Source organism: Zosterops lateralis, assembly GCF_965231275.1.
Source record: "Zosterops lateralis genome assembly, chromosome: 7".
In the NCBI taxonomy this organism is placed as follows: domain Eukaryota; kingdom Metazoa; phylum Chordata; class Aves; order Passeriformes; family Zosteropidae; genus Zosterops; species Zosterops lateralis.
In genome coordinates, this window is record NC_139767.1 from 36635308 (window position 1) to 36656444 (window position 21137).

The 21137-nt window shown below is 41.8% G+C and overlaps 1 protein-coding gene across 2 annotated transcripts in view; it reads left to right on the forward strand.

The window, feature by feature from the left end:
• EPC2 (enhancer of polycomb homolog 2) overlaps positions 1-21137 on the forward strand; it is a 35074-nt gene that overhangs the window by 6535 nt on the left and 7402 nt on the right. Inside the window, exons 2-10 of one of the 2 annotated variants that reach the window (XM_083865260.1) lie at positions 6299-6458; positions 12147-12292; positions 14549-14755; positions 15343-15491; positions 15706-15838; positions 16838-17029; positions 17259-17348; positions 17821-17966; positions 18053-18396. In XM_083865260.1, coding sequence (XP_083721386.1) covers positions 6299-6458; positions 12147-12292; positions 14549-14755; positions 15343-15491; positions 15706-15838; positions 16838-17029; positions 17259-17348; positions 17821-17966; positions 18053-18396 — 1567 coding nt within the window. The remainder of the gene's footprint in view (positions 1-6298; positions 6459-12146; positions 12293-14548; positions 14756-15342; positions 15492-15705; positions 15839-16837; positions 17030-17258; positions 17349-17820; positions 17967-18052; positions 18397-21137) is intronic. The other variant, XM_083865261.1, reaches the window with a different exon arrangement.

A 21137-nucleotide genomic window follows, 5' to 3' on the forward strand; every position in this document is an offset into this window, starting at 1 on the left:
AATTTCTCTAACCTTTTCCTAAATTGTCCAAACTGTAGAACCAATCTCTGACATTGTTTTTAATTAAAAAATGAGGGATTTCTTTGTCAGCACTCCAGGTAGCATCAATTGGGCAATGAAAACACCATTTGTTTAAAACCTCTATAAAATACAAATTCCCTTTGTATTTTACAAAGAATATTCCTATAGCTCGTCCTGCTTTGAGTGGGATAATCAAGACTCCTGTGGAATCATTTGTTACCTTGTGAGTGATACCAGTGTATCCCAAGGAGCTCTTTGGACTATATGTTACATTATTTATTACAATATTCACATCAAGCTCTTTTGGAAAAAAAAAAAATCCCACTCTTCAGAATTCAGACAGAAATTTCTCATCTAGTACCATAAACAGCTTTTCCAAAAGGATTTTTTAATAATTCAATTTATTGTTATAACAAAAATTTGATTTTTAGTGATTAGTTTATGCTCACATTTCAATAGACTGGGAACTTGTGTAAATAATCGTAGCTTTAAAATCCAGAGTTTTATTTGCTGTGGGGTTTTTGACATTTCATAGCCAGTGACAGTTGTGTGTCCATATGTTCATAACTAGTGAGTAATCATTATTTATAGGGATGAGAGGCTGCTCATGTGCTCAGACATTGCTGCTGCTGCACTTGGGGTGATATTTGGGATATCTCACAGTTGTTTCGTGTCCAATTTGACGTGGAATGGTTGAAATTGCTTTGCTTCCTTCTTCTGAATTAAAGTCACTTAGAGAAATGTTTGCTCCCTTTTTTCTGTTGGGTGCTGCAGAGAGAAACACCAAAGTGTTTGTGATCTGTGCTGTCCTGTCCCTGTCCCTTTATCAGGGTCTGTGGGCTGATTGCCACAGAGTAAATCTGATTTCCTGAAGTGCTTCCCTTGGCTTTGGGCCCCCAGAGAGGGAGGAAAGACATTCCTGGGCATTGTTGTGGTGCAAAGTGGATTTGTCCTCATTTAAATTCACATCTCCTCTCCTCTGGAGACACCTTCACATCTTCACCCGGGGCTGCTGAGGTGGCCAAAGTGTTGGGGGATTTCCTTGTGTTGATCCAACATCAGCATTCCAGGGATACCTTCAGGGGATGGGCTGGAATCCCGGGATTGGGATGGGAACTAGTCCTAGAATGGCTTGGCTTTGGGAAGCTGCAGTTGTTTAACAGCTGGGAAAGGGAAGAAATGATGGAGAAGTGAATCCTAAACTGGTTTGGACTGGAAAGGAATTTAAAGCCCATCCAATGCCACTCCTGCCATGGGCAGGGACACCTTCCACTATCCCAGGCTGCTCCAAGCCTTGTCCAACCTGTCCTTGGACACTTCAGGGATCCAGGAACAGCCACAGCTGCTCTGGGCACCCTCTACCAGAGCCTCCCCACCCTCCCAGGGAAGGATTTCCCCCTTGCAGGGACCTGTGTGAATTTTTAGGATGGAGCAGCCCAATTTAATTCACTTTCCCCAGCCAACCCTCCCCTCACTGAGTCAGTAAGAGCAGCCAACCTTTGGTACGTTTTTTTGGCCTGGAGTCACAGCTCAGCAGTGTGGGGCAGTCTGGTTCTTGTGATTATTAATTTTTATTTTTTTTAAGAAAGGGTGGGGGATATCATGTTGGAGAAACTTGATATGGCCAAAAGTGAAACTGAGAGGTGGTTCCACGAGCCTTTTCCACTTGTCTATCTTCTGTTTCTTGTGGGTTTTCTCCAGCTTCTTCCTTCCACTGAGTGTTGGAAACTCCCTGGGGAAACTGAGTGGAGTTGTCCTCGAAAGCCTCGGTTTGGGTGTGTTGGTTTCCACTGAATATTTGGATTTTTATGGTTTTCCTACATTCCTGCATTACTTGATAATTAACCCAATGTTTTAAAGGGACACCCTGTGCAAGAGGAAACAGCTCTGATTCCTGACTGGATTAAATCTTTATCAAATCAGTAGAAAAATGTGTATTATCAATTTTGCTAATCCCTGAAATGCTCACTTTTCAAAATAAATTAGAAATGAAGCAGTGGGTCTGAGCTCTCAGGGGTGGGAATTCTCACGGTGCACACAATGATTTCCTGCTCTGTAGGCAACTCCTCTTCCCATCCCAGAGCAGAGGGAGGGGAAAGGAAAGGAACCAGCTCTGTAGGATTGTGTGGGGTTGAAAGAGTTAACTGCACAAGAAAACAAAACCTGGTGCTGGAGTTGACACTTTTGCTCTTGGAAATCTCGTCTATAAAAAGTGTCTGTGCACAGAGGGAGGAGACGGGGCTGAGGCTCCTGACCAAATTATCTTTGGAGCTCGCTGACACTTTTCTCTGGGAGTGCTGTCAGGAGGTGTTACTCGCTGTGCTCCAGGCTGTGCAACATGAGTCTGCACATTTCCAACTGCAATTCTGTGTTTTCACCTTCTGAATCTCAGTATTAAAGATAAAAAAGTCTTTTTTTTTTTTTTTTTAATCCCTTTTCGAATATAACATTAAACAAGTGAAATATTTAGACTTTAGTAAGTTTTAGTCGATTTCTTTGTTTTAATTCCATTCTTGATGCAGGTAGATTGGAAAGCTGACTGGCCTAGAAATAGCTTATTTTGAGTAGGAAAATTGATAAATTCACTATTTTGTTCCATCCTATTTGCATGGAGGGCTGTGGGCTTAGAGCAGTGAAACAACCCAAGTAGCTTTGCTTGTGTGGTGTAGTTTTAAGGAATGAGGAAGGGAACAGGTAAAATTAATCCCAAAGCTTTGTTGTCTAGGGATTTGTATCCAATATGGAATTGCTCACCAGAGTTGGATATTTAAAATGAACTTTTCAGTGTGAAGAATTGGTGTTCAGCCATGGGTATCTCCAACCACACTCAACCCAAAAATCTTGCAGTTATTTAAAGTTTGATAAACTCTGTTTCTCAGAGATTATTTAGAGGCTGGCAACAGGGGATTTAAGGGTTAAAGAAAACCCAACCTGGTCTGTAGGGTCCAAGTGCTCTGGTTTGTGGGATAAAAGGAAAAAGGAGCAGTGAGGGGACATCTCTGCTCATGGCATGGAGCTGGAATGAGATGATTTCAACCCAAACCATTCTGTGATTCCATAATATTGATGAAAAAAATACAAAAAGCACCATTCAGTATTGATCACTGTTTCTCTTAAAGCTTTACAAAAATAACTTCAGGATAATAGGATCAATACCTGTTGATTTATTCCTATTGTTGGGTTTGGAGTGAAAAAATTCCCAGACAGAAAGTTGAGGGAGAACATGAAATCTTGTGGGGTTTCAGGGATGAAGGGAATGGCAGTGAGGGTGCCTTGCTCTCAGCTGGATTTAAAACCTGGCTCTGAAAATATCTGAATGTTTTATATCCCAGGATTGTAGGAATTTGAGGGGTTTATTTTCCCTCCTAGAGGAAAAATGGAAGGGAAGATTCCAGGGATTCAGGAGCAGTTCTGGTTTAAGGTGTAAATGTCCCAGGATTGTAGGAATTTTAGGGCTTTATTTTCCCTCCTGAGGAAAAATGGAAGGAAGGATTGCAGTGTCAGAAAGGGCTCAGGAGCAGTTCTGGTTTAAGGTGTAAATGTCCCAGGATTGTTGGAATTTTAGTTTTTTGGGGTTTTTTTTCCCTCATGAGGAGAAATGGAAGGAAGGATTGCAGTGTCAGAAGGGGTTCAGGAGCAGTTCTGGTTTAATGTGTAAATTAAAGGATTGTAGGAATTTTAGGGCTTTATTTTCCCTCCTGAGGACAAATGGAAGGAAGGATTGCAGTGTCTCAGGAAGGCTCCAGGAGCAGTTGTGGTTTAAGGTGTAAATGTCCTCAGCAGTGTTACCCACACTAAACATTTACATCTCTCTAATGCTGCTGCTTGAAGAAACAGCCCAGTCTAAGCTGTGTTTGTTTGAAATTTTGTCTTCACACTGGAGAGAAAGGTCTGGATGTGCTTTTTAAGGAATTAATGGGTAATCACTCTTTGTCAGGGGCTCCTTTTTATTCCCATGGCAGCACGTTCTGTTTGCTGTCATCACTGCTTCTCTAATGCTCCTTTATTTTTTTGTGTAAGACCTTTGGATGTGCCCTGCTGCAGAACAGAGTGGGAGCTGAAAATACTGTGTGTCTTCCAAAACCATAAGAAAACTAGACCAAAAGTTGTATCGGTAATAAATCTATCTGTAAAAAGACTTCTTCAGGTTTAATAAATCCATTTAATTAGCCCAACTTGTTTCAGGAGTTGGAGTTTAAATTTTGCTGTGTTTGATGCTCAGCAGAAAGATTTGAGGTTTTCCCCCCTAATGTTAAATTTTACACAGCGTATCTATTTATTTTGGAGCTGAGCTGTTTGAGGAGTGACAGCAGCGGTGCTGAAAGCTGAAATCCCTGTTTGTGAGCTGTGTCCTGCTCCAAGGCTTTTCCTGCTGAAATGAGCACTCACACCTATTGTCAGCCTTTCTTGGGAACCCTGTGTGTGCTCACTACAGATCAGAGCCTGAATTACTCAGCTGAATTTCCCTCTCATGGGCTGCAAGACCAACATTTTGGCCAGATCAAGCCTTTCCTTAGAGCTGTGAGCTGTTGGTACAACAGCTCCAGGGGCAGCAGTTGAAAGCAGCCCAGTAATGAACCCATTTATTTTTATTTTTTTTTTTTTTTGTGTGTAGTTGAATTACTCAGCACTGCCAAGCTCTCCAAGACACGTTTTAGTGGTGGAGTGACAGATTTACTCAGTGTGGAGTAAGTCAGGCAGATCACAGCAGCTATTGGATTGCATGCTTGTCTTAATTCTAATAGCACTCACTTGGGAGCCTGATTGATTTAATGTTGCTTCATCTGCTGCAGGAGATTCCCAAAGCTGCTCTGCTTTTGCAGGAATTGCATTATTTGCCTTTCTGGAAATCGTAACGTTTAAAAGGGAGTAATTTATTCAATATCATTTACATATTTTAAAAGGTTGGGGTTTTTTTTCACTCCTCCTTTTTTTAAAAAAATATGAGTCTGTAGAATTAAAGAGGGAGAACTCCTGTGCTTGAGAGAATTTCCAAGTGGGTAACAGAGAGTTGTGAGTGCCAGTGCTGAGTGTGCCAGGCAAGAATGTTGGCACCTACCCATTCCTGGTGTTGATCCTGCCCTCCTGAGAGTGTTAACCAAGGGAGCCAAAGGGAGGAATACAGAGTAGAAAACCCTTTTTTTGTGTGTGTTTGTGTTTTTTCCTGCTCAAACAAGGAATGGCTGGGGGACAACCTGGAACAGGCAAAGGGAGATGCCATGGATTTGTGACAGAGCTGAGCTTGGATTTCCAGCTGATCTTCTGCTCACCCTCCCTCTCCTCAAATCTGGGAAAAACAATAAAACCAGAATGAAACCTTCACTCCTGATTCCACCAGCAGTTCTGCTGGGAGATTGCACTTTGCCTGTTTATATTGGATTTGGAGAAGTTGGTACTTCCCTTTCCCCAAGGGCTGTGTGGATCTGAGTCCTGTCCTGGTGAGGAATGTCCCTGCCTTGGGCTCACAGGAGGCAATTCATTTGGTTTATTAGCCTGAAACATTTTTATATGTTTTAATTTTAACATGAAAAACCTTTTAAGAGGGAAGTTACAGCTTTGCTCTGACTTGCAACAATAGATAGTTGTCACTGAGTTAACTAAGAAATTAACTAATAAAGTTACATGGGAAAAAATAAATCTTTGTGAACTGCTGCATTTGTTGTGATCTCTATTTCACCTGAAGTGGTTCTGTGGAATTTGTGACTTTTGTCCCATAAGAATAAAATGAAGGGATACCTGTTTGGGGAGTCGTTGCTTTTCAGGTGTTCCTCTGTGAGAACTCTTCTTCCTGTTGCTCTTAACTTGCTAAACTTCTCAAGGCAGGCCAGGAAGGACTGCTGGGTAAACAGGAATGATGGAATTTGCTATTCTTTTGACTTTAAAGGCCTGATCTCGCATACATTTTCTTTCTGACAGGTTTGGGTGGGTTTGCCTTTCCCCAGCCCTAATTTTCTGCTGAAGGTTATTTTGTGAGGTTTGAATATTTGTCTTTTTCTCAGTCTGGTGGAAGGTGTGGGCTGTGTCTGAACAAAGGCCCGTTTGTAGTTCATTCATTGCAATTTTAAGATGAAGATTCCATCAATTAGGAACCCTAAAAGATGGAGAACACATCCTGGGAACAAACATCCTGGGAACAAACACCCTGCTGGCCTCTAAAAGCCAGCAAAGCCTCCACTCTGTTACCCTGTAGGAAAACAATGGGAGAAAAAGCTTGACTGTCTTTATATACACTTTATACCCTGATACCTGAATGACCTCTCCCCTTTTCCCCTTGCAGGAACATCATTTGCAACGGGCAATCTCAGCACAGCAAGTTTTCAGAGAAAAGAAGGAGAGCATGGTGATCCCAGTCCCTGAGGCAGAGAGCAATGTCAACTACTACAATCGTTTGTACAAAGGAGAGTTCAAGCAACCAAAGCAGTTCATCCACATCCAACGTGAGTTAAAAACGTGGGGATTGTTGTGGGGTCTGTGCAGCCCCTCCTTATTTCACCTGAGGAACATTTGTCTTGAGGTCAGGGAGTGGGAGCCCTCAGAAATCCATTTAGAGATGAAATTCCAGTATCTCCTCAAGTCCTGAAAGAAGGGACAGTTACTGGTGGGAGTTTTGCTGCTGGGTTTGTTTTTCTGGCTCTGTGCTGCTGCTCTGTCCGTGAGCCTCATCCTGACTCTTGGGCTTCAAATATTCCTGATCCAGCCTCACCTCTTGTGGTTTTTCCTTCCTAATTCTTAGAAGGAATAACCGAGGCTGCCTGGCTGCCTCCTGGTTGCTTAGGCTGATGTAGGGAGCAGGAGAGGGGTTGTCTTACTCACCTGATAACTCCAAAGTTCTCCATAAATGCAGATCCATAAAGCAGAAGAGTTTTGGGGGTGAAATCAGCATTTGTCCTGCTGTTCATAGTAGAGTTCTGGCAGGGCAGTTTTGCTGCTCTGGGTAACAGGCACTTCTCTCTGAGTTTGGCTAAAACTGAAGAATTCCACTCCAGCAGGGAACTCTGAGTTTATTTTAGAGATAGATAAACCAAAATATTCTACATGAGCTTAGCTTATGTCTTACAAGATCTCATCCATCTAAACTTGCGGGCTGTGGGTTAATTTTCCCACTTTTTTTTGGTTGATATTGTGTTGACAAGTGACTCTGTGACAGTTCAGTGGTTCCTTGGCACACAGTTCATGTTTGTCCTTTGCAGGATGTGGTTCAGGGGGTTATTTGGTCACTTGGATTCCTCCCAGGAATTACCTTTGGAGCAAAACCTTTGGTTTAATTATTGCATCAGTTCTCAGCAGCCTGATGAAGTGTCCAATTTTTTCCATTTATTTATAAAATAGGAGATTTTGGAAATAATGTGCTCGGGGTCCTCTGTGATGCAGCACAGACCATAGAGGTGATGGAGAAAAGAAATCAATTAAAAGGAGTTGTTTCTCTCCTTAATAAAAGAAACAAACTTGGAAGCAAGGCAGGCTGAATGAATTGAAACCAAGCTGCTGAGGGAGGAATGTATTTTATTCTGGTCTTTGTTGGACACTGCCAGAAACACTGTGAATACTGTTAATAAACATGTCTAAAAATGTTAAATATATTATGCCAAAATTCTCTTTGTCTTGTTGAGAATCACAGTCTTTCTGGACAGAATTACAGAAGGTATTTGAGCTGAAGATAAATATCAGATACTGCTCCAAGACAATTTTTCCCACATATTCTGGATGGAGTAGGTGTGATACAAGGCAGCTTTATGCTACATAAACTGCTTAGAAATTCTCTTTTAATGCTTAAAGCACAAATAGCAGCAATCCCCACTTTGGCCAGGGAAGTTACATAAACTGATGGAAAATGCCAGGAGGACACATAACCATAATCCAGACTTACTTCTGGGTATTTCTGGCAAATGATGTTTTCCTGGGATTCTGGTAGCCTGAGATTTTAATATTTTTTACATTTGTTTCTTTAGATCAGTGGTTCCAACAGAGGAAAGTTAATTTCTTTGTAAAGCTGGAAAATTGTGGATAAGTTAATTTCTTTGTAAAGCCTGGAATTTGTGAATAACCAGCACAGCTGATACTGAGCTGAATGTAAAGAAAAAATCTTGAACTGTTCTGATTGTTCCAACATCCTTCCTAATTTCCCAAGAATGTTTGTAGCATCAATAACATGGAGATGCATTTTAAATTGTTGACAATTAGCAAAGAGATGAAGTTTGTAAATTTGGACCTAAATTAGAGCTGAGGGGATGGAAGACAAGTGTCCCCTCACAGAAACAACGTTCATGAAGCGGGGAATGAACTCCAGTTATCCTTAAAAGGAACTTTTTGGTGGAAAGTTTCATTTTTTGGTTGGGTGACCCTCTGTGTTTCTCAGTTTGCTCCTTGGTGGCTGCTGTTGGCACAGAGGGTGGCAGGGCTGTGGTTTGCTGGGGAGGGAAGCACTGGGAGCACTGGGAATTCCTGCCTGTGGCAGCTGCAGTGAGCGTGGAACCACAGCCTTAATTTAGTTAGTTAAATGAAACGAGGTAATTTAGTCAAGTTAAAGCCAGTTCAGTGTAACCTCACTGAGAAACAAATTGCATTTTGTGTGAGGTGGTATAAACTCAGCTCCCAGGGGAGCTCAAGTAAACAAAAAAAGCAAATCCTTCTGGCAGGTACTGCTGGGAATGGGTGGAGTGGCAGAGGGTGGGAACTGAGGCTGTTGTGTTGCAACAGCAGTGAGAAAACCAGCAACTCCTGGAGAAACTTCCCAGGTGGGATCACTGGAATGTTCCTGGAGAAACTTCCCAGGTGGGATCACTGGGATGTTCCTGGAGGAACTTTCCAGGTGGGATCACTGGGATGTTCCTGGAGGAATTTCCCAGGTGGGATCACTGGGATGTTCCTGGAGAAATTTCCCAGGTGGGATCACTGGGATGTTCCTGGAGAAACTTTCCAAGTGGGATCACTGAGATGTTTGTGGAGAAATTTCCCAGGTGGGATCACTGGGATGTGTTTGCAACAGCAAACCAGCAAGTCCTGAACATTCCTGGAGAAACTTTCCAGGTGTGATCATTGGGATGTTCCTGGAGAAACTTTCCAGGTGGGATCACTGGGATGTTCCTGGAGGAACTTTCCAGGTGGGATCACTGGGATGTGTTTGCAACAGCAAACCAGCAAGTCCTGAACATTCCTGGAGAAACTTTCCAGGTGGGATCACTGGGATGTTCCTGGAGAAACTTTCTGGGTGGCATCACTGGGATGTTGTGTTTGCAGCAGCAGTGATTAAACCAGCAAATTCTGAGCATTCCTGGAGAAATTTTCCAGGTGGGATCACTGGAATGTTCCTGGAGAAACCCTCCAGGTGGGATCACTGACCTGTGTGACAGTGCCCTGTAGAAATGCAGATGGCTCTGGAGGAGAAAGGCTGGGTTCATCCTGAGTCAGGAGAATGTCCCAGGGTTTAGCAGGAGGTGTCCATGTGGATTCTCCAGCAGCGCCTGCAGGAGCAGGGAGTGATGGGTGGTTCCATCCATGGCACATAAACACCTGGCTCTTGTGATGGCTCTGGCAGCCAGGGAACTGCCACGCTGCAGGGCAGCTCCAGGGTGAGAAATGGCTTTTTCTGGAACAGTGTCGAGTCACTCAGTGCTTGGGGAAAGAAGAAAACTGGTAATTAAGGATGTTGGTGAAAGTGTGTTTGAGACATCAGGGGGAGGAGACTTCCATGGGTGGCCCAGTGCTGGGACAAGCTTTGGATTGATGAACTCCAAAGGAGAAGTGGTATCCTGGCAGTTCCTGAGCCCCTCACACCTCCCCAGGCTGCTGAGGGTTTGTGGCCATCCTGTGTCTGCACTGAAACAGGAGCTGCTTCCATCCCTAAGTGTCATTAACCTGCACCCCCTGGAATCCCCTCTCTCTGAAAGGGACCTGCACTGATAAATACAGGTCACAGCAAACAGAACATTGCTGAGGACATGAAAAGTGGGATGTATGACAAGAGCCACTGCTGTTCTCACAGGAATCATGGGGGTTTGCTCAAGAAAATGAGACTGGGTTTGTTTGATGTGTGGCTGATCCTGGCAAGTACCTGTGGGGATGCCTTTTATCATCTTGAATATTTATCAAAGTAGTGAGCAGGGAGAGGGAGGGACCCCCTGCTTGCAGCTGAGGTGCACCATGGGCTCACTCCAGGTGCTGGGAGTGACCTGCCTTCCCATCATCATATCCACACTGTCTTCCTGAGGGTGATGGGGGTTTTAAGATACTTTTTGGTGGAATGGTTGAGCTTTTTCTTTTCTTTTTGCTTGTCTTGGTGTCTCCTGGTCATCTCTCACTTGATCCTGATTTTATTCTGGAAGGTGGATGCTCCAAGACCTTTTAGTGACTCTTCTTTTCCCACTGTGGAAATGAAGGGAAGTTTACTGGCACTGCTCACAATTTACAACAACATCACATCTTCTCTGTCACAGATCCTCCTGCTCACTGATGTTCTGGCTTGGAAAAACTGGCTGGAAACACTTTGTCCACAGGGGATCATTGAATTATCTACTGACAGGCAATAGGTTGACATCTTTTCTGATGTGAAACCAACATCTGCCTGAGGGCAAACAAGCTTTTTGTGGACTTTAATGGTTTTCAGTCCAGATGTGAGCAGCGATCTGCTGGAGAGGCAGATGTGATGTTGAAAGCTGCAGTTTAAATCTCATACACAGTTAATTGTGGGAGAGCTCTTGGTCACTTGCCCAGTGACAGTGTCTTAAATAAACTCACCATGCAACTTGTACTACTGAATTAATATTGCCAGCAGTTCTTGCCACACGGTTACAGCCTGTTATTAATTTCTCCTCCAATAAACTGTTACAGTGTGTGGCAGGTCAGAGAACTCTGCTGTTGGTACAGTTGGGCAGTGTCTGCTCTGAGAGGGACCAGCTCCAGCTGAAGATGCTGAGGAGCTGCTTTTTTAGCCCTTCCCAGCTGCATCTGGCTGAGTTTCTGTGCCTGAATAAAGAAATAAATAAATACTGGTAGTGATTTAGCTCATTTATTGCACTGGATCACAGAGAGATGTGGAAGGACACTGCTGACCACCTGCCTGTGGGAGGGAAAATACTTGGATTTGTTTTAAAGACTTTTTTTTGTGGTTTTCTTTTGCTCCTGCCTTTCCAACTTTTTGTTTTAAGGTGCTCTCAGAGCACACAGGGCAGCTCAGGAGCAGAGGTTTTTAAATTAGCACTTGGTGCAGCCACAAGTGAAGAGCATGGAGATAAGATAGTGTTGTTTGTCTGTTAAGAATAGAATATATTTCATCAGGCCAATTAACTGCTGTTATTCCAGTGCTGATTGAATTACTGGGAGTGTTGGAGCTGGTGTGTCACCCCTTCAGGCTTTTATTAGGTGTACAATGGATGTTTCTATTAACAGTTCTTACTGTCATATGCAGTTTACTCAATTTATTGTAAAATTTTATTTCTGCTGTGTTACCTGAATGAGAACTTCATTTTGTTTTTATAGGACCAGGAACTTTGTCAAGTGTGGAAAGAAATTAGCACAATTAGTAATAAAGACATGAGTTTTGGTGAGAGGTTGAGAAGTGATTATTTGGAGAGCCTGAAGGAATTGTCAGGCTCTGCATCCACAGCTGAAGTGGTTTTGGAGAAATAACAATTCCCATAGGATTGGTCTAGCATTTCTACAGTTACATAAAACAGGAAAAAGTTCAGTCTATTAAATATTTTAACACTTTAGGTTTGATGTACTGTTTAAAAATGATCAGCAGAAATTATATTGGAACTTCAGTGTAAATGCTTTTTCTCCAAGTCTGGAATTTGATGGAAAATTATTTAGTTCTTAATTATCTTCCCATGATATTCTGGAGGAGCTGTATTATATTAATACCATTAAGCATTTTTCCTCTTGTTTTGCAAAGATCCATTAAAGTTTCTGTGCCTTTCACTCCTTCAAGTCACTTAAAATGAAACTTCTTGGGTTCCTTTCATGTTAGAAGTTGGAGACAAGCAACTTCTCCCTGTGTTGTGTTACATGGGGAAAATTTATAGAATAAAAAAAGTGTTCTGGCAGAGAGGTGCTGGTCTGGAATTTTCTCTGTCATTTTTGATTTCTGGTGTGTTTCTTACCCAGCATTTCAATTTCTTGTGTTGCAGCCTTTAATCTGGACAATGAACAGCCAGATTATGATATGGACTCTGAGGATGAGACCCTCCTGAACAGGCTGAACAGGAAGATGGAAATCAAGCCACTGCAGTTTGAAATAATGGTTGACAGACTCGAAAAAGCCAGTTCTAGTCAGGTATGGTGTGAAGAAATCACTGAGAGGTTTTCCTTTCCTGGGGGGTGGTTCTGGGTGGGTGCTTGGATTTATTTCCTGATTACAGGAGAGTTGTGTTTGAGTGTCTGCAGTTCCACAAAAATCACATTGCTGTGTCCTGTGTCAGTACAGGTAACTTCAGATAAAACAGGTGGGGAAGGGATTGAGTGGAAATTTTAATTCCTGACCACAATGTGTTAGAGGCACACAGCTTGTTTTACCACTGTTGGCTTGTGAGGATCAGTAGGTGTAGAAATGGCTCTGAATAGATGAGAATCCAAATTTAGTTACACTTGTTCCTGCTGGACCTTGACTTTGGTTGGTTTCTGAGAGTTGGAAGCACAGACAGTGAATTCACCTTTTACCAGTGTTACATCAGATCCTGAGCTGTTCCAGGAGGGCAGTGTCTGGAGAAGGGTCTTAAAACACAAAATATTTCCTGTAAAACTCCATCTGAAGGATCAGTTTGTGCAAGTCAAGTTTGAAGCAGGTGGAGTTATTTCCCAGTGAGATGAGGCTTTGTGGAGAGTGAAAAATCCCTTGTGGGATTCACGGCTCTGCCTCAGTTCCTTAACCTGATTCAGTTCAGTGCTGTCTGGTAAAAGCCAAAATATTGTGTTTTTCTCCATCTTAGAGCAACTCCAGAAAGGCAGAGATTTCTTACACTGCTAAGGAGATGGGAATGAAGGGAAAACCAGGGAAAACATTGGGTGACACTTCAGGCCATTCTAGTGCTCACTTTTCATGATAAATACTCATCCTTCTGATGCTGCTTTACCTTTCTTTGCTGGAATGATGAAGTTAAATTTAAAATTTGAAGGTGCTTTTCAGAAATGAAGCATTGTAAGAATACAAGATTTTTCTCTGTAGGTACAAGCAGCTCTGGCAGGTTTTTGGAGCCTGGGAAGGGAAGTGACTGGTGGGATTTGAGTGCTGCCTCCCAATTCCCAGTTTACATTCCTTATCCCTGGAATATTGAAGGATGTTTGTTGCTGGGAGTGCCCTCCCTGCCCAGGAGGGATTCCAGGCTTTCCTCCTGGGAATTCTGATTTCAGCAGGGAATACAAGGACTCTGCATCTGCAGCAAACACCAACACACAGGCTCAGCTCCACTTTCCCAGCTGTGCACCCCAGGCAGACTTGATTTATTTTTGATAAGAAATATATTAATAAAGAAAAGGGAGAAAAAGACAAACAAAACTGAAATAATTTCTAAGCAATACTTTTTCCTGTTTTTTTTTAAAACCAGTTCAGTGCTTTCCTAATTCTACCATAGATTGCAAAGGTTTTATTCTGCTCTGGCTGGAATTAACATTTGCAGAGTAGCCATGGTTACACCAGGATTTCCTTAACTTTCCAAAATGTGGCGTTTCCTTTTTTTGCCTCTCCTAACGTAGGGACAAGATTTAAGTTTGACACGTTGCAGAAGTGTAAATTAAGTTGTTCAGTTGATGTTTTTCAAATTATGGGGCAGATGAAGTGCTGCCTGACTTGTTTTTAAGTAATACTAGAGGTACTATTTTCTTTTTATTTAATGGATGGGTTGAAGATGATATGAGCCTATTAAACTAATGCACTATTTAGAGATACTTTAGCATCTATTTAGACTCTGATTTCCATATAAAAAGCTGGTCATAAACTTAGTTTTTATTTTTAAATGACCTGTGTAGAGCTACCACTTACTGAAATAACTTAGCAAACAAGTGAACAGCTTTGTGTCTTCAGGCTGGAATAAACAGGGATGGGAATAAACAGGGATGGGAATAAACAGGGATCCTCTTCTATCACAAAATAAACATTTTGGGGGGGAAATAATTAATAAGTAAATTCACTTCTAGGGAAATCACCATCCAACTGCAAAGAATTTCATATTAATAAAGGTTAACCAATAAGAAAACTTTTTTTTTTTTTAGGAAAAAATAGTCAGATTAAAGTTTAAAGTGATTCCCAAATCATGACCTGCAGACTGTAGTAAGTTCTTTCTATCCTGTGCTTGTAGTTGTTTCAAAGTGTTCTCAGATTTCATGAAATGGAATTTGTTGGAGTTCTAGACCATCTTAGATGAAAGAGATGCTGCTGGTTTTGAAAAAATTGAGAAGAACAACTGATGCCTTCAATTCCCATGAATGTTTTCTCGTCCCTTTACTCTCGGTGCTGGAAAATAAAGCACACAACGAGTGTGTGGTGACTTTCCCTGGCCCCCCCATCCCAGGCTGACCTTTTTCCTGTCCCCTGCAGCTGGTGACCCTGCAGGAGGCCAAGCTGCTGCTCAACGAGGACGATTACCTGATCAAGGCCGTCTACGACTACTGGGTGAGGAAGCGCAAGAACTGCCGGGGGCCCTCGCTCATCCCGCAGATCAAGCAGGAGAAGAGGGATGGCTCCACCAACAACGACCCCTACGTGGCCTTCCGCAGGAGGACTGAGAAGATGCAGACCAGAAAGGTGACCTGGCAGCAAATTCTGCTTGCAGTTTTACTTTTCTGGATAATTTGGAGCCTTATCCATCATCTTACAGGGAACATTTTACCATCCGTCCATTTTTTGTGCTGTAACTCAAAGCACACACACAACCTGCTGGGTTGGGAGTTTCCCTTTCTTGTGGGAAAAGGATAAACAATTTCCCACTTTTGGTATTTGGAGCATGGAATGGTTTGAACCACTCATCTGTAGTTAGCATTTTGCTTTGTACACATGCACAGCCTCACTGTGTGTGGAAGTCAAGGTGGGAAAGGTTTTGTAGAAACCAAGGCTTGGGTTCCTTGTCCTGACAAACTTCCACTGGGTTGATCTGGAATCTTGAGCAAAACATGGAGGGGAAAATGGCTGAAAAATTCTTCTCAGTTTACACTTAAAACAGGGTTTGTTTGCTTTTTGTGGCTTTGTTTGCCAAGTAGGATCTGCTTTAGGAAAAGCTGCTTTGGAAGTGTCCTCATGAGCCTCTTTTGTAGCAGCATTATATAACTTTATTTTTGCAGTTTGGGCCTCATGGCTTTTGCTTTTGACTAAAAATTGGTTTCATCTCTCAACAGAACCGAAAGAACGATGAAGCATCTTATGAGAAGATGTTGAAGTTAAGGAGGGAGTTTAGCAGAGCCATAACCATTTTGGAGATGATTAAGAGGAGAGAGAAAACAAAACGGGAACTGTTGCATTTAACGTTGGAAGTTGTGGAGAAAAGGTAAAATTCCAGATCATAAAAACCGAGTTTTAAAATTTTTATTAAATGGCTTTGAAATCATGTCTTGTAATTTATTTATTATAGCACCATAAACTTCAGGAACTAAAAGTGAAGGGGTTTTGTGTAGACAATTGGAAGACACTGGTTTGTATCTTTCAGATATTTCCCAGTGGAAATGCAGCTCTGTAGTTTTAATCTTGATTTTTTTTTTCAGGTACCATTTGGGTGATTATGGAGGTGAAATCCTCAATGAAGTGAAGCTGAACAGACCCGAAAAAGAGATGGGCACAACTCCATCATCTCTCCACAATGGGAACCACCACAAAGTTCAAGAATGTAAAGTTAAGGTAAGATCTTTTCCCTGCCATGAGTCTCTTGTTCCTGGGATCATCATTCCTTTGGAATCATCCTTCCTTTGGATATATTTTGGATTCAGACCTCTCTCTGAACAAATAACCTGAACTATTAGGAGTTAAAATGCTTGGGGGTGAATCTGAGAGTTGAAGACCTCTGGAAATTTGTATTTAGCACCTGCGACACCTAGTGGTCCCAGAATTCCATACAGAGCCTGGAATAGTGTCTGCTTCTCCAGGAATTTTGGCATTCCTTGTGTTTCTTTTCCAGTTCCCAAGCCAAGCTCCATCACAGGAGTTAGTTTCAGTCAGGCTCTTATTGACGAGTGTTAATTCAGGGTAAATTTAAACACTTTTTAAAAACTGCACTGGTGCTTCTCCTTCAAATGGAGAATTTTGCAAGTGAAATAATCTTTTCAAGTGGGAGCTTTGAAGTTTAATAACATTTGTGTTCAAGTGGACAGTTCAATATCGATGGAATTGCTCACTGCAGAGGGTTTATGTGAGAAAAATCTTAAATAGCCAACCCAAATACCATCCCATCTGTTCAAAAGTGTCAGCTCTGTGAGAAACAGGAAACAAATTAAATTGTTTCTTTTGAACATGTCTAAGCAGTTCAGAAAATTGAAAGGGCCGGGGCAAAAGGAGATCTTGGAAAATAATTGCAAGAGGAATTTCAATGACAATGCACTGAGTGTGTAGTGCAGAGTGAGGAGCCTCTCAGGCAGTCATGTGGCTCCAGAGCTTTCTGATTAATAATAAAAAAATAAATTATTAAATAAATAAATATTTATTGATAAATACCTGTAAAAACAATCAGAAAAAGTGCTGGGGTTTAACATGTTCAGTAAATTTTGCACAATGAGCCTGAAACATCTGCAGAGCCTTTGGAAGACAAGCAGCCCTGTCTTGAAGTAATGAAATTTTTCTTCTCATGCTTTTAGGATGTTTAAAAATGTTAGTTTTTAGAATTTCCTGTTTGTTTTCCCCGAGCAGCATCCTCACCACTCCTCTCTGAAGGAGGAGGTGTCCGATGTTGTCCGCCAGAAGAAGAAGTACCTGAAGAAGCCCAAGCTGGAGTGTGTGGTGACCCCCCAGCCCCTGGCTGAGCCTTTGCCTGTGCTCAGCAAGAGTGACATCAAACAGTACGACTTCCACAGCTCTGATGAGGATGAGTTCCCACAGGTAACCACCACAATCCCAGTCTGCACGAGGCAGGAATTCCACTTTGCTGGCACTTGGCTTGTCCTAACTCTGAATATATTTAAAAGCTCTTTGTATAAACTGAGTTTTCCTTCCAAGCTGTGCTTTGCTATATAAACATGGCAGTTCACCTCATATAAACACAAATTTTTATAATAAATACAGTTACACAGATGTGGCAGTTGTTGAATGATGTTGTTTTCTGGTCTAGGTACCCTCACCAGTCTCAGAAGCAGAAGAGGAAAATGATCCTGATGGACCTTGTGCTTTCAGGAGAAGAGCAGGATGCCAGTATTATGCTGTAAGTGGATGCAGTATTCTGCTGGGCTGTTGGATTTAGTGGTGGTTAGGTTGGCACAGTGCTGATACTGGAGTTCTGTCCCCAGTCTCACCACCAGAGCTTTGATGCTTTGATGGGTCCAAAGACAATTGCAGGAACATCCCCTTTTCTGCTTGGCTCTGAAAGGTCCAAGCTGAACTTCCCACTTGCTTAGAATTCATCCTCCTTTCTTTTTACCCTTAGCCTGTGAGTTAATTCCTTTGCCAAAAGATGTTGAGATGACAGAAGACCTTTATTTTCATTTTCTCCAACTTTTCTGTTGCTGTTAGAAACCGAGTATTTAACAGCCTAAATGTAGAGTTTATTTTTTAACTGCTGAAGCTATAACCGGTTAACTCAACATAAACCACATGTTCTGTCCTGTGTGTGAGAACCAGCATTCTCCTTTTCAAAGCACCCTTGGAGTATAAAATTATCTTTTCTTTCTTCACAGCCTCGTTTGGACCAAACGAATCCTTCGTACGAAAGCCCCGAATTGGCAGAGTTGGACAAACTGAGGTTCAGGCATTGCCTTACAACCCTTACAATCCCAAGGAGATGTATAGGATTTGCAAGGAGGAGGATTGGCAGGGGTGGAAGGTACAGTTGGGTTGTTTTTAATTCTTCAAAGGACAAAAATATTAAAAAGAGATCATGAACCTCTAACGATTTTCCTCTTCCATCAGGGTTATCATGGACCGAATATCCACAGAACACGATCCTGTCTTGAGGCAGATTGACCCCGAAATGCTGAACAGTTTTTCAAGCTCTTCCCAGACTTTAGACTTTTCTTCTAATTTTTCACGGACCAATGCTTCCAATAAACATTGTGAAAACAGACTGTCCCTTCCTGAAATCCTAAGCAATATCAGATCATGTCGACTGCAGTGTTTCCAGCCCAGGCTACTCAATCTCCAGGACAGTGATAGTGAAGAATGTACCTCAAGGAAAGCAGGGCAGACTGTGAATAATAAAAGAGTCTCTGCAGCATCTGTAGCTTTATTGAACACCAGCAAGAATGGCATATCAGGTAGGCAAGGATTTGACTTCTCCTGTGATTTAAAACCCTTAAAATACTGAATTTTGGGGGGTTTCTTGGTGGCTGGACTGATGAGACCTTCAGCACCGGTGTGGAGCTAACCACAGCTACAACCTGACTATTTTAAATTCCTTAAAACATACAGAAACTTCCCACAAACACTTCTTCCTCCTTCTTTGCTTCCATCAGAGTTTGAAATGCTGGATTCAAACACAATTCAAAGCAGAGATTCTGCTCATATGAAGAATTGTTTAGGTCTAATTGAGTCTTAATGGCACTAATTGGTCTAACCTTGTTTAAGGGTAGAAAAATGCTCGTGATGAATGCCAAACAAATCTGGTGGTTTCTTGGGGAGGGTGGGGTGTGGCTCATTTTTGTTGTTGTCAGTTTTCATTTTTGACTCAGACAAATGTAGGAAGTTCCCAAGTGCCCTGAGCAGATGTGAAAAGGTCTGAAAATGGTAAAAATGTTGACATTGGTGAAAAAATTGCTTTAAACATAAATCAAGCAGTGTTTGCATCACCTGCTTCGTGAGCTGGAGTTGTAATGGCTCATGTTTTAACACTGTCACTTCTTTATAATCATGAGAGAGTGATAATGATATGATTCTCCAGAAATCTGAAGAATTTGAGATACAGCAAATGAGATCTCCTTCAAGAGGAAGCATTTCCCTGCTCCATCCTGTATTGTGAACCAGGATAATGAAACAAGAGAATAGACTGGCCCTGAATTCTGTAATTTCTGTGGCTGTGGAATGTTCCATCTCACTCAAAGCTGCAGGAATGGATATTTATTCTCCAATAATGTACCTCTGGAATCCCTGGGTGCTGTTAAATTGTTCTGACAGAGGCACAGGATATTTATTCCAGCCCAACACTTCCCCAGCCTCTCAGTGTGGTCAGTGTCACCTTTAGGTTTTTCTCTGCCACGACCAGATTGGCACAGGAGCATTTTCCTGCTGCATGAAAGAACCAGATATAAAGCATTACATATTTTATACAATTATTTTTGGAAAGACCTTGAGGAATCCCAGCTGGGGCAGAAAGGGGCAGTTCAGTGTGATGGGATTATTGCTGAACACCAAGAGCTGGTAAAGAAATTGCTGAAAAATGAATGAAACCAAATCTGATGGATGGAAGCCACTTCTTAGAGGAATAGTAATAAACTCGTGGTATAATTTTAGAAATCATCTGAGGAATACATTTAAATTAAATGGAAATCCCTCAGTAGTTGAAGTACATTATGCATGGAATTTATGGCTGGGGAGGACCTTTTTTGTCACAGATTTAAATGACAACCCAGATCCTGCAGTTCTGGAACAGGATCAGACACAATAGACAACAGAATTCTTCCCCCAACAACTGAACCAGCCAGAGGAACTGCTGTTGGGTTTTCTCACCAATAAATAGGGAATAAATTTTAAAAGGGCTGGTCAGAGTCTGGTTGAGCACTAAATGAGCATTTGTAAATGCCACTGCATTTACTGAAGTCATTCTCTTTGGGAAGTAATTGTTGAAATCTGTTAATTTTACAGCTGATTTGATACTCCCTCCAGAGAAAATGGTGGCAATACTTAAACTGATTATTTTTATTTTTATTACTGTTTTGTTTTAGAGAAAACCAGGGAGTTGCTTTGATTTTTTTGGTGTACAAGAATATTTAAAATTACCTCTGTGTTATATTTCTCCCTGTATTAGTAAAGCAACTCTGGTATTTCCTCAAATGCATTGTACAGACAGAATTTATTTATTTTAAAAGTCTGTGAGTAGATACCTAATGAGTGCATGAATCAAGAATCAATTTTTGGAGCTAAATTATTCTCTTGCTCATGTTGTAAGCACTGCAAATGGGAAAAGTCTGTCCCTAGAGAGAGGACAACTGCACATGATGCTATTCCCAGCTGAAGGGTTTTGGAACAAACTTTGACTTTTAGAGAGATTTTTTTCCCCAGCCTTCAATACCATGTAGGAGTAATGAAAGCAATGCCACTTCTGGGGCAGCCTGCAAACTGATCTTTGGTTAAAATCTTCAAATCCTGAGAGAAGTGACATAATCCAAACCTTCCAAGGAGAAGTTTGGATTAATTTCCCTGGAAGGGAGAGCTGAGGTGACTTTTCCCCCTGTTGTGGTGCAGTTTTTCAGCCCAGTCAGGCTCTGATAAAATAAAAACCTCCTGAAGCTGCAGAGCTCTTAACCCTGACCTCAGAGGCTGCCTTGGGACGTGGTCAAAGTTTGCTCTTTTTTTTTCCTCCAGGACCCTCCAAGTGTTTGCTTTGGCAGAAGCAAATGATATTTAATGTGCTAATGAACACCTGCAGGTTTATAACAAGGTGAACAGCTGAGCTCAGCCTGGCCACTGGATAAATACCTGAAATTCAGGCAGAGTAAGGGAATATTGAATTCTGGATTACCTTCCCTGTATCCTCTAACACACTATTCCATGACTTTGTGGTCTGTGACAAACTGGGAAGGAAAGGAGATTGAAAACATGAAATCTCACCTTGTTCTTAAAACAGCTTTCTGTAAAACAAAACACATTTTCTGGGATTTGTTACCTCAGAACTTAAAAATAGAAATATATGTAATATTCCATAATGCTGTTCTTGGCCCTGGTGCCTTCAGCAATGTCGTGTGTTTTGTGAGGAAATGTTGAGGGTTGAACTGACTTAACTTGAGATTAAATTCTAAATAAGAGTCTGCAAGAGGAGCAAAGTAAAGCTAAATGCAAAATA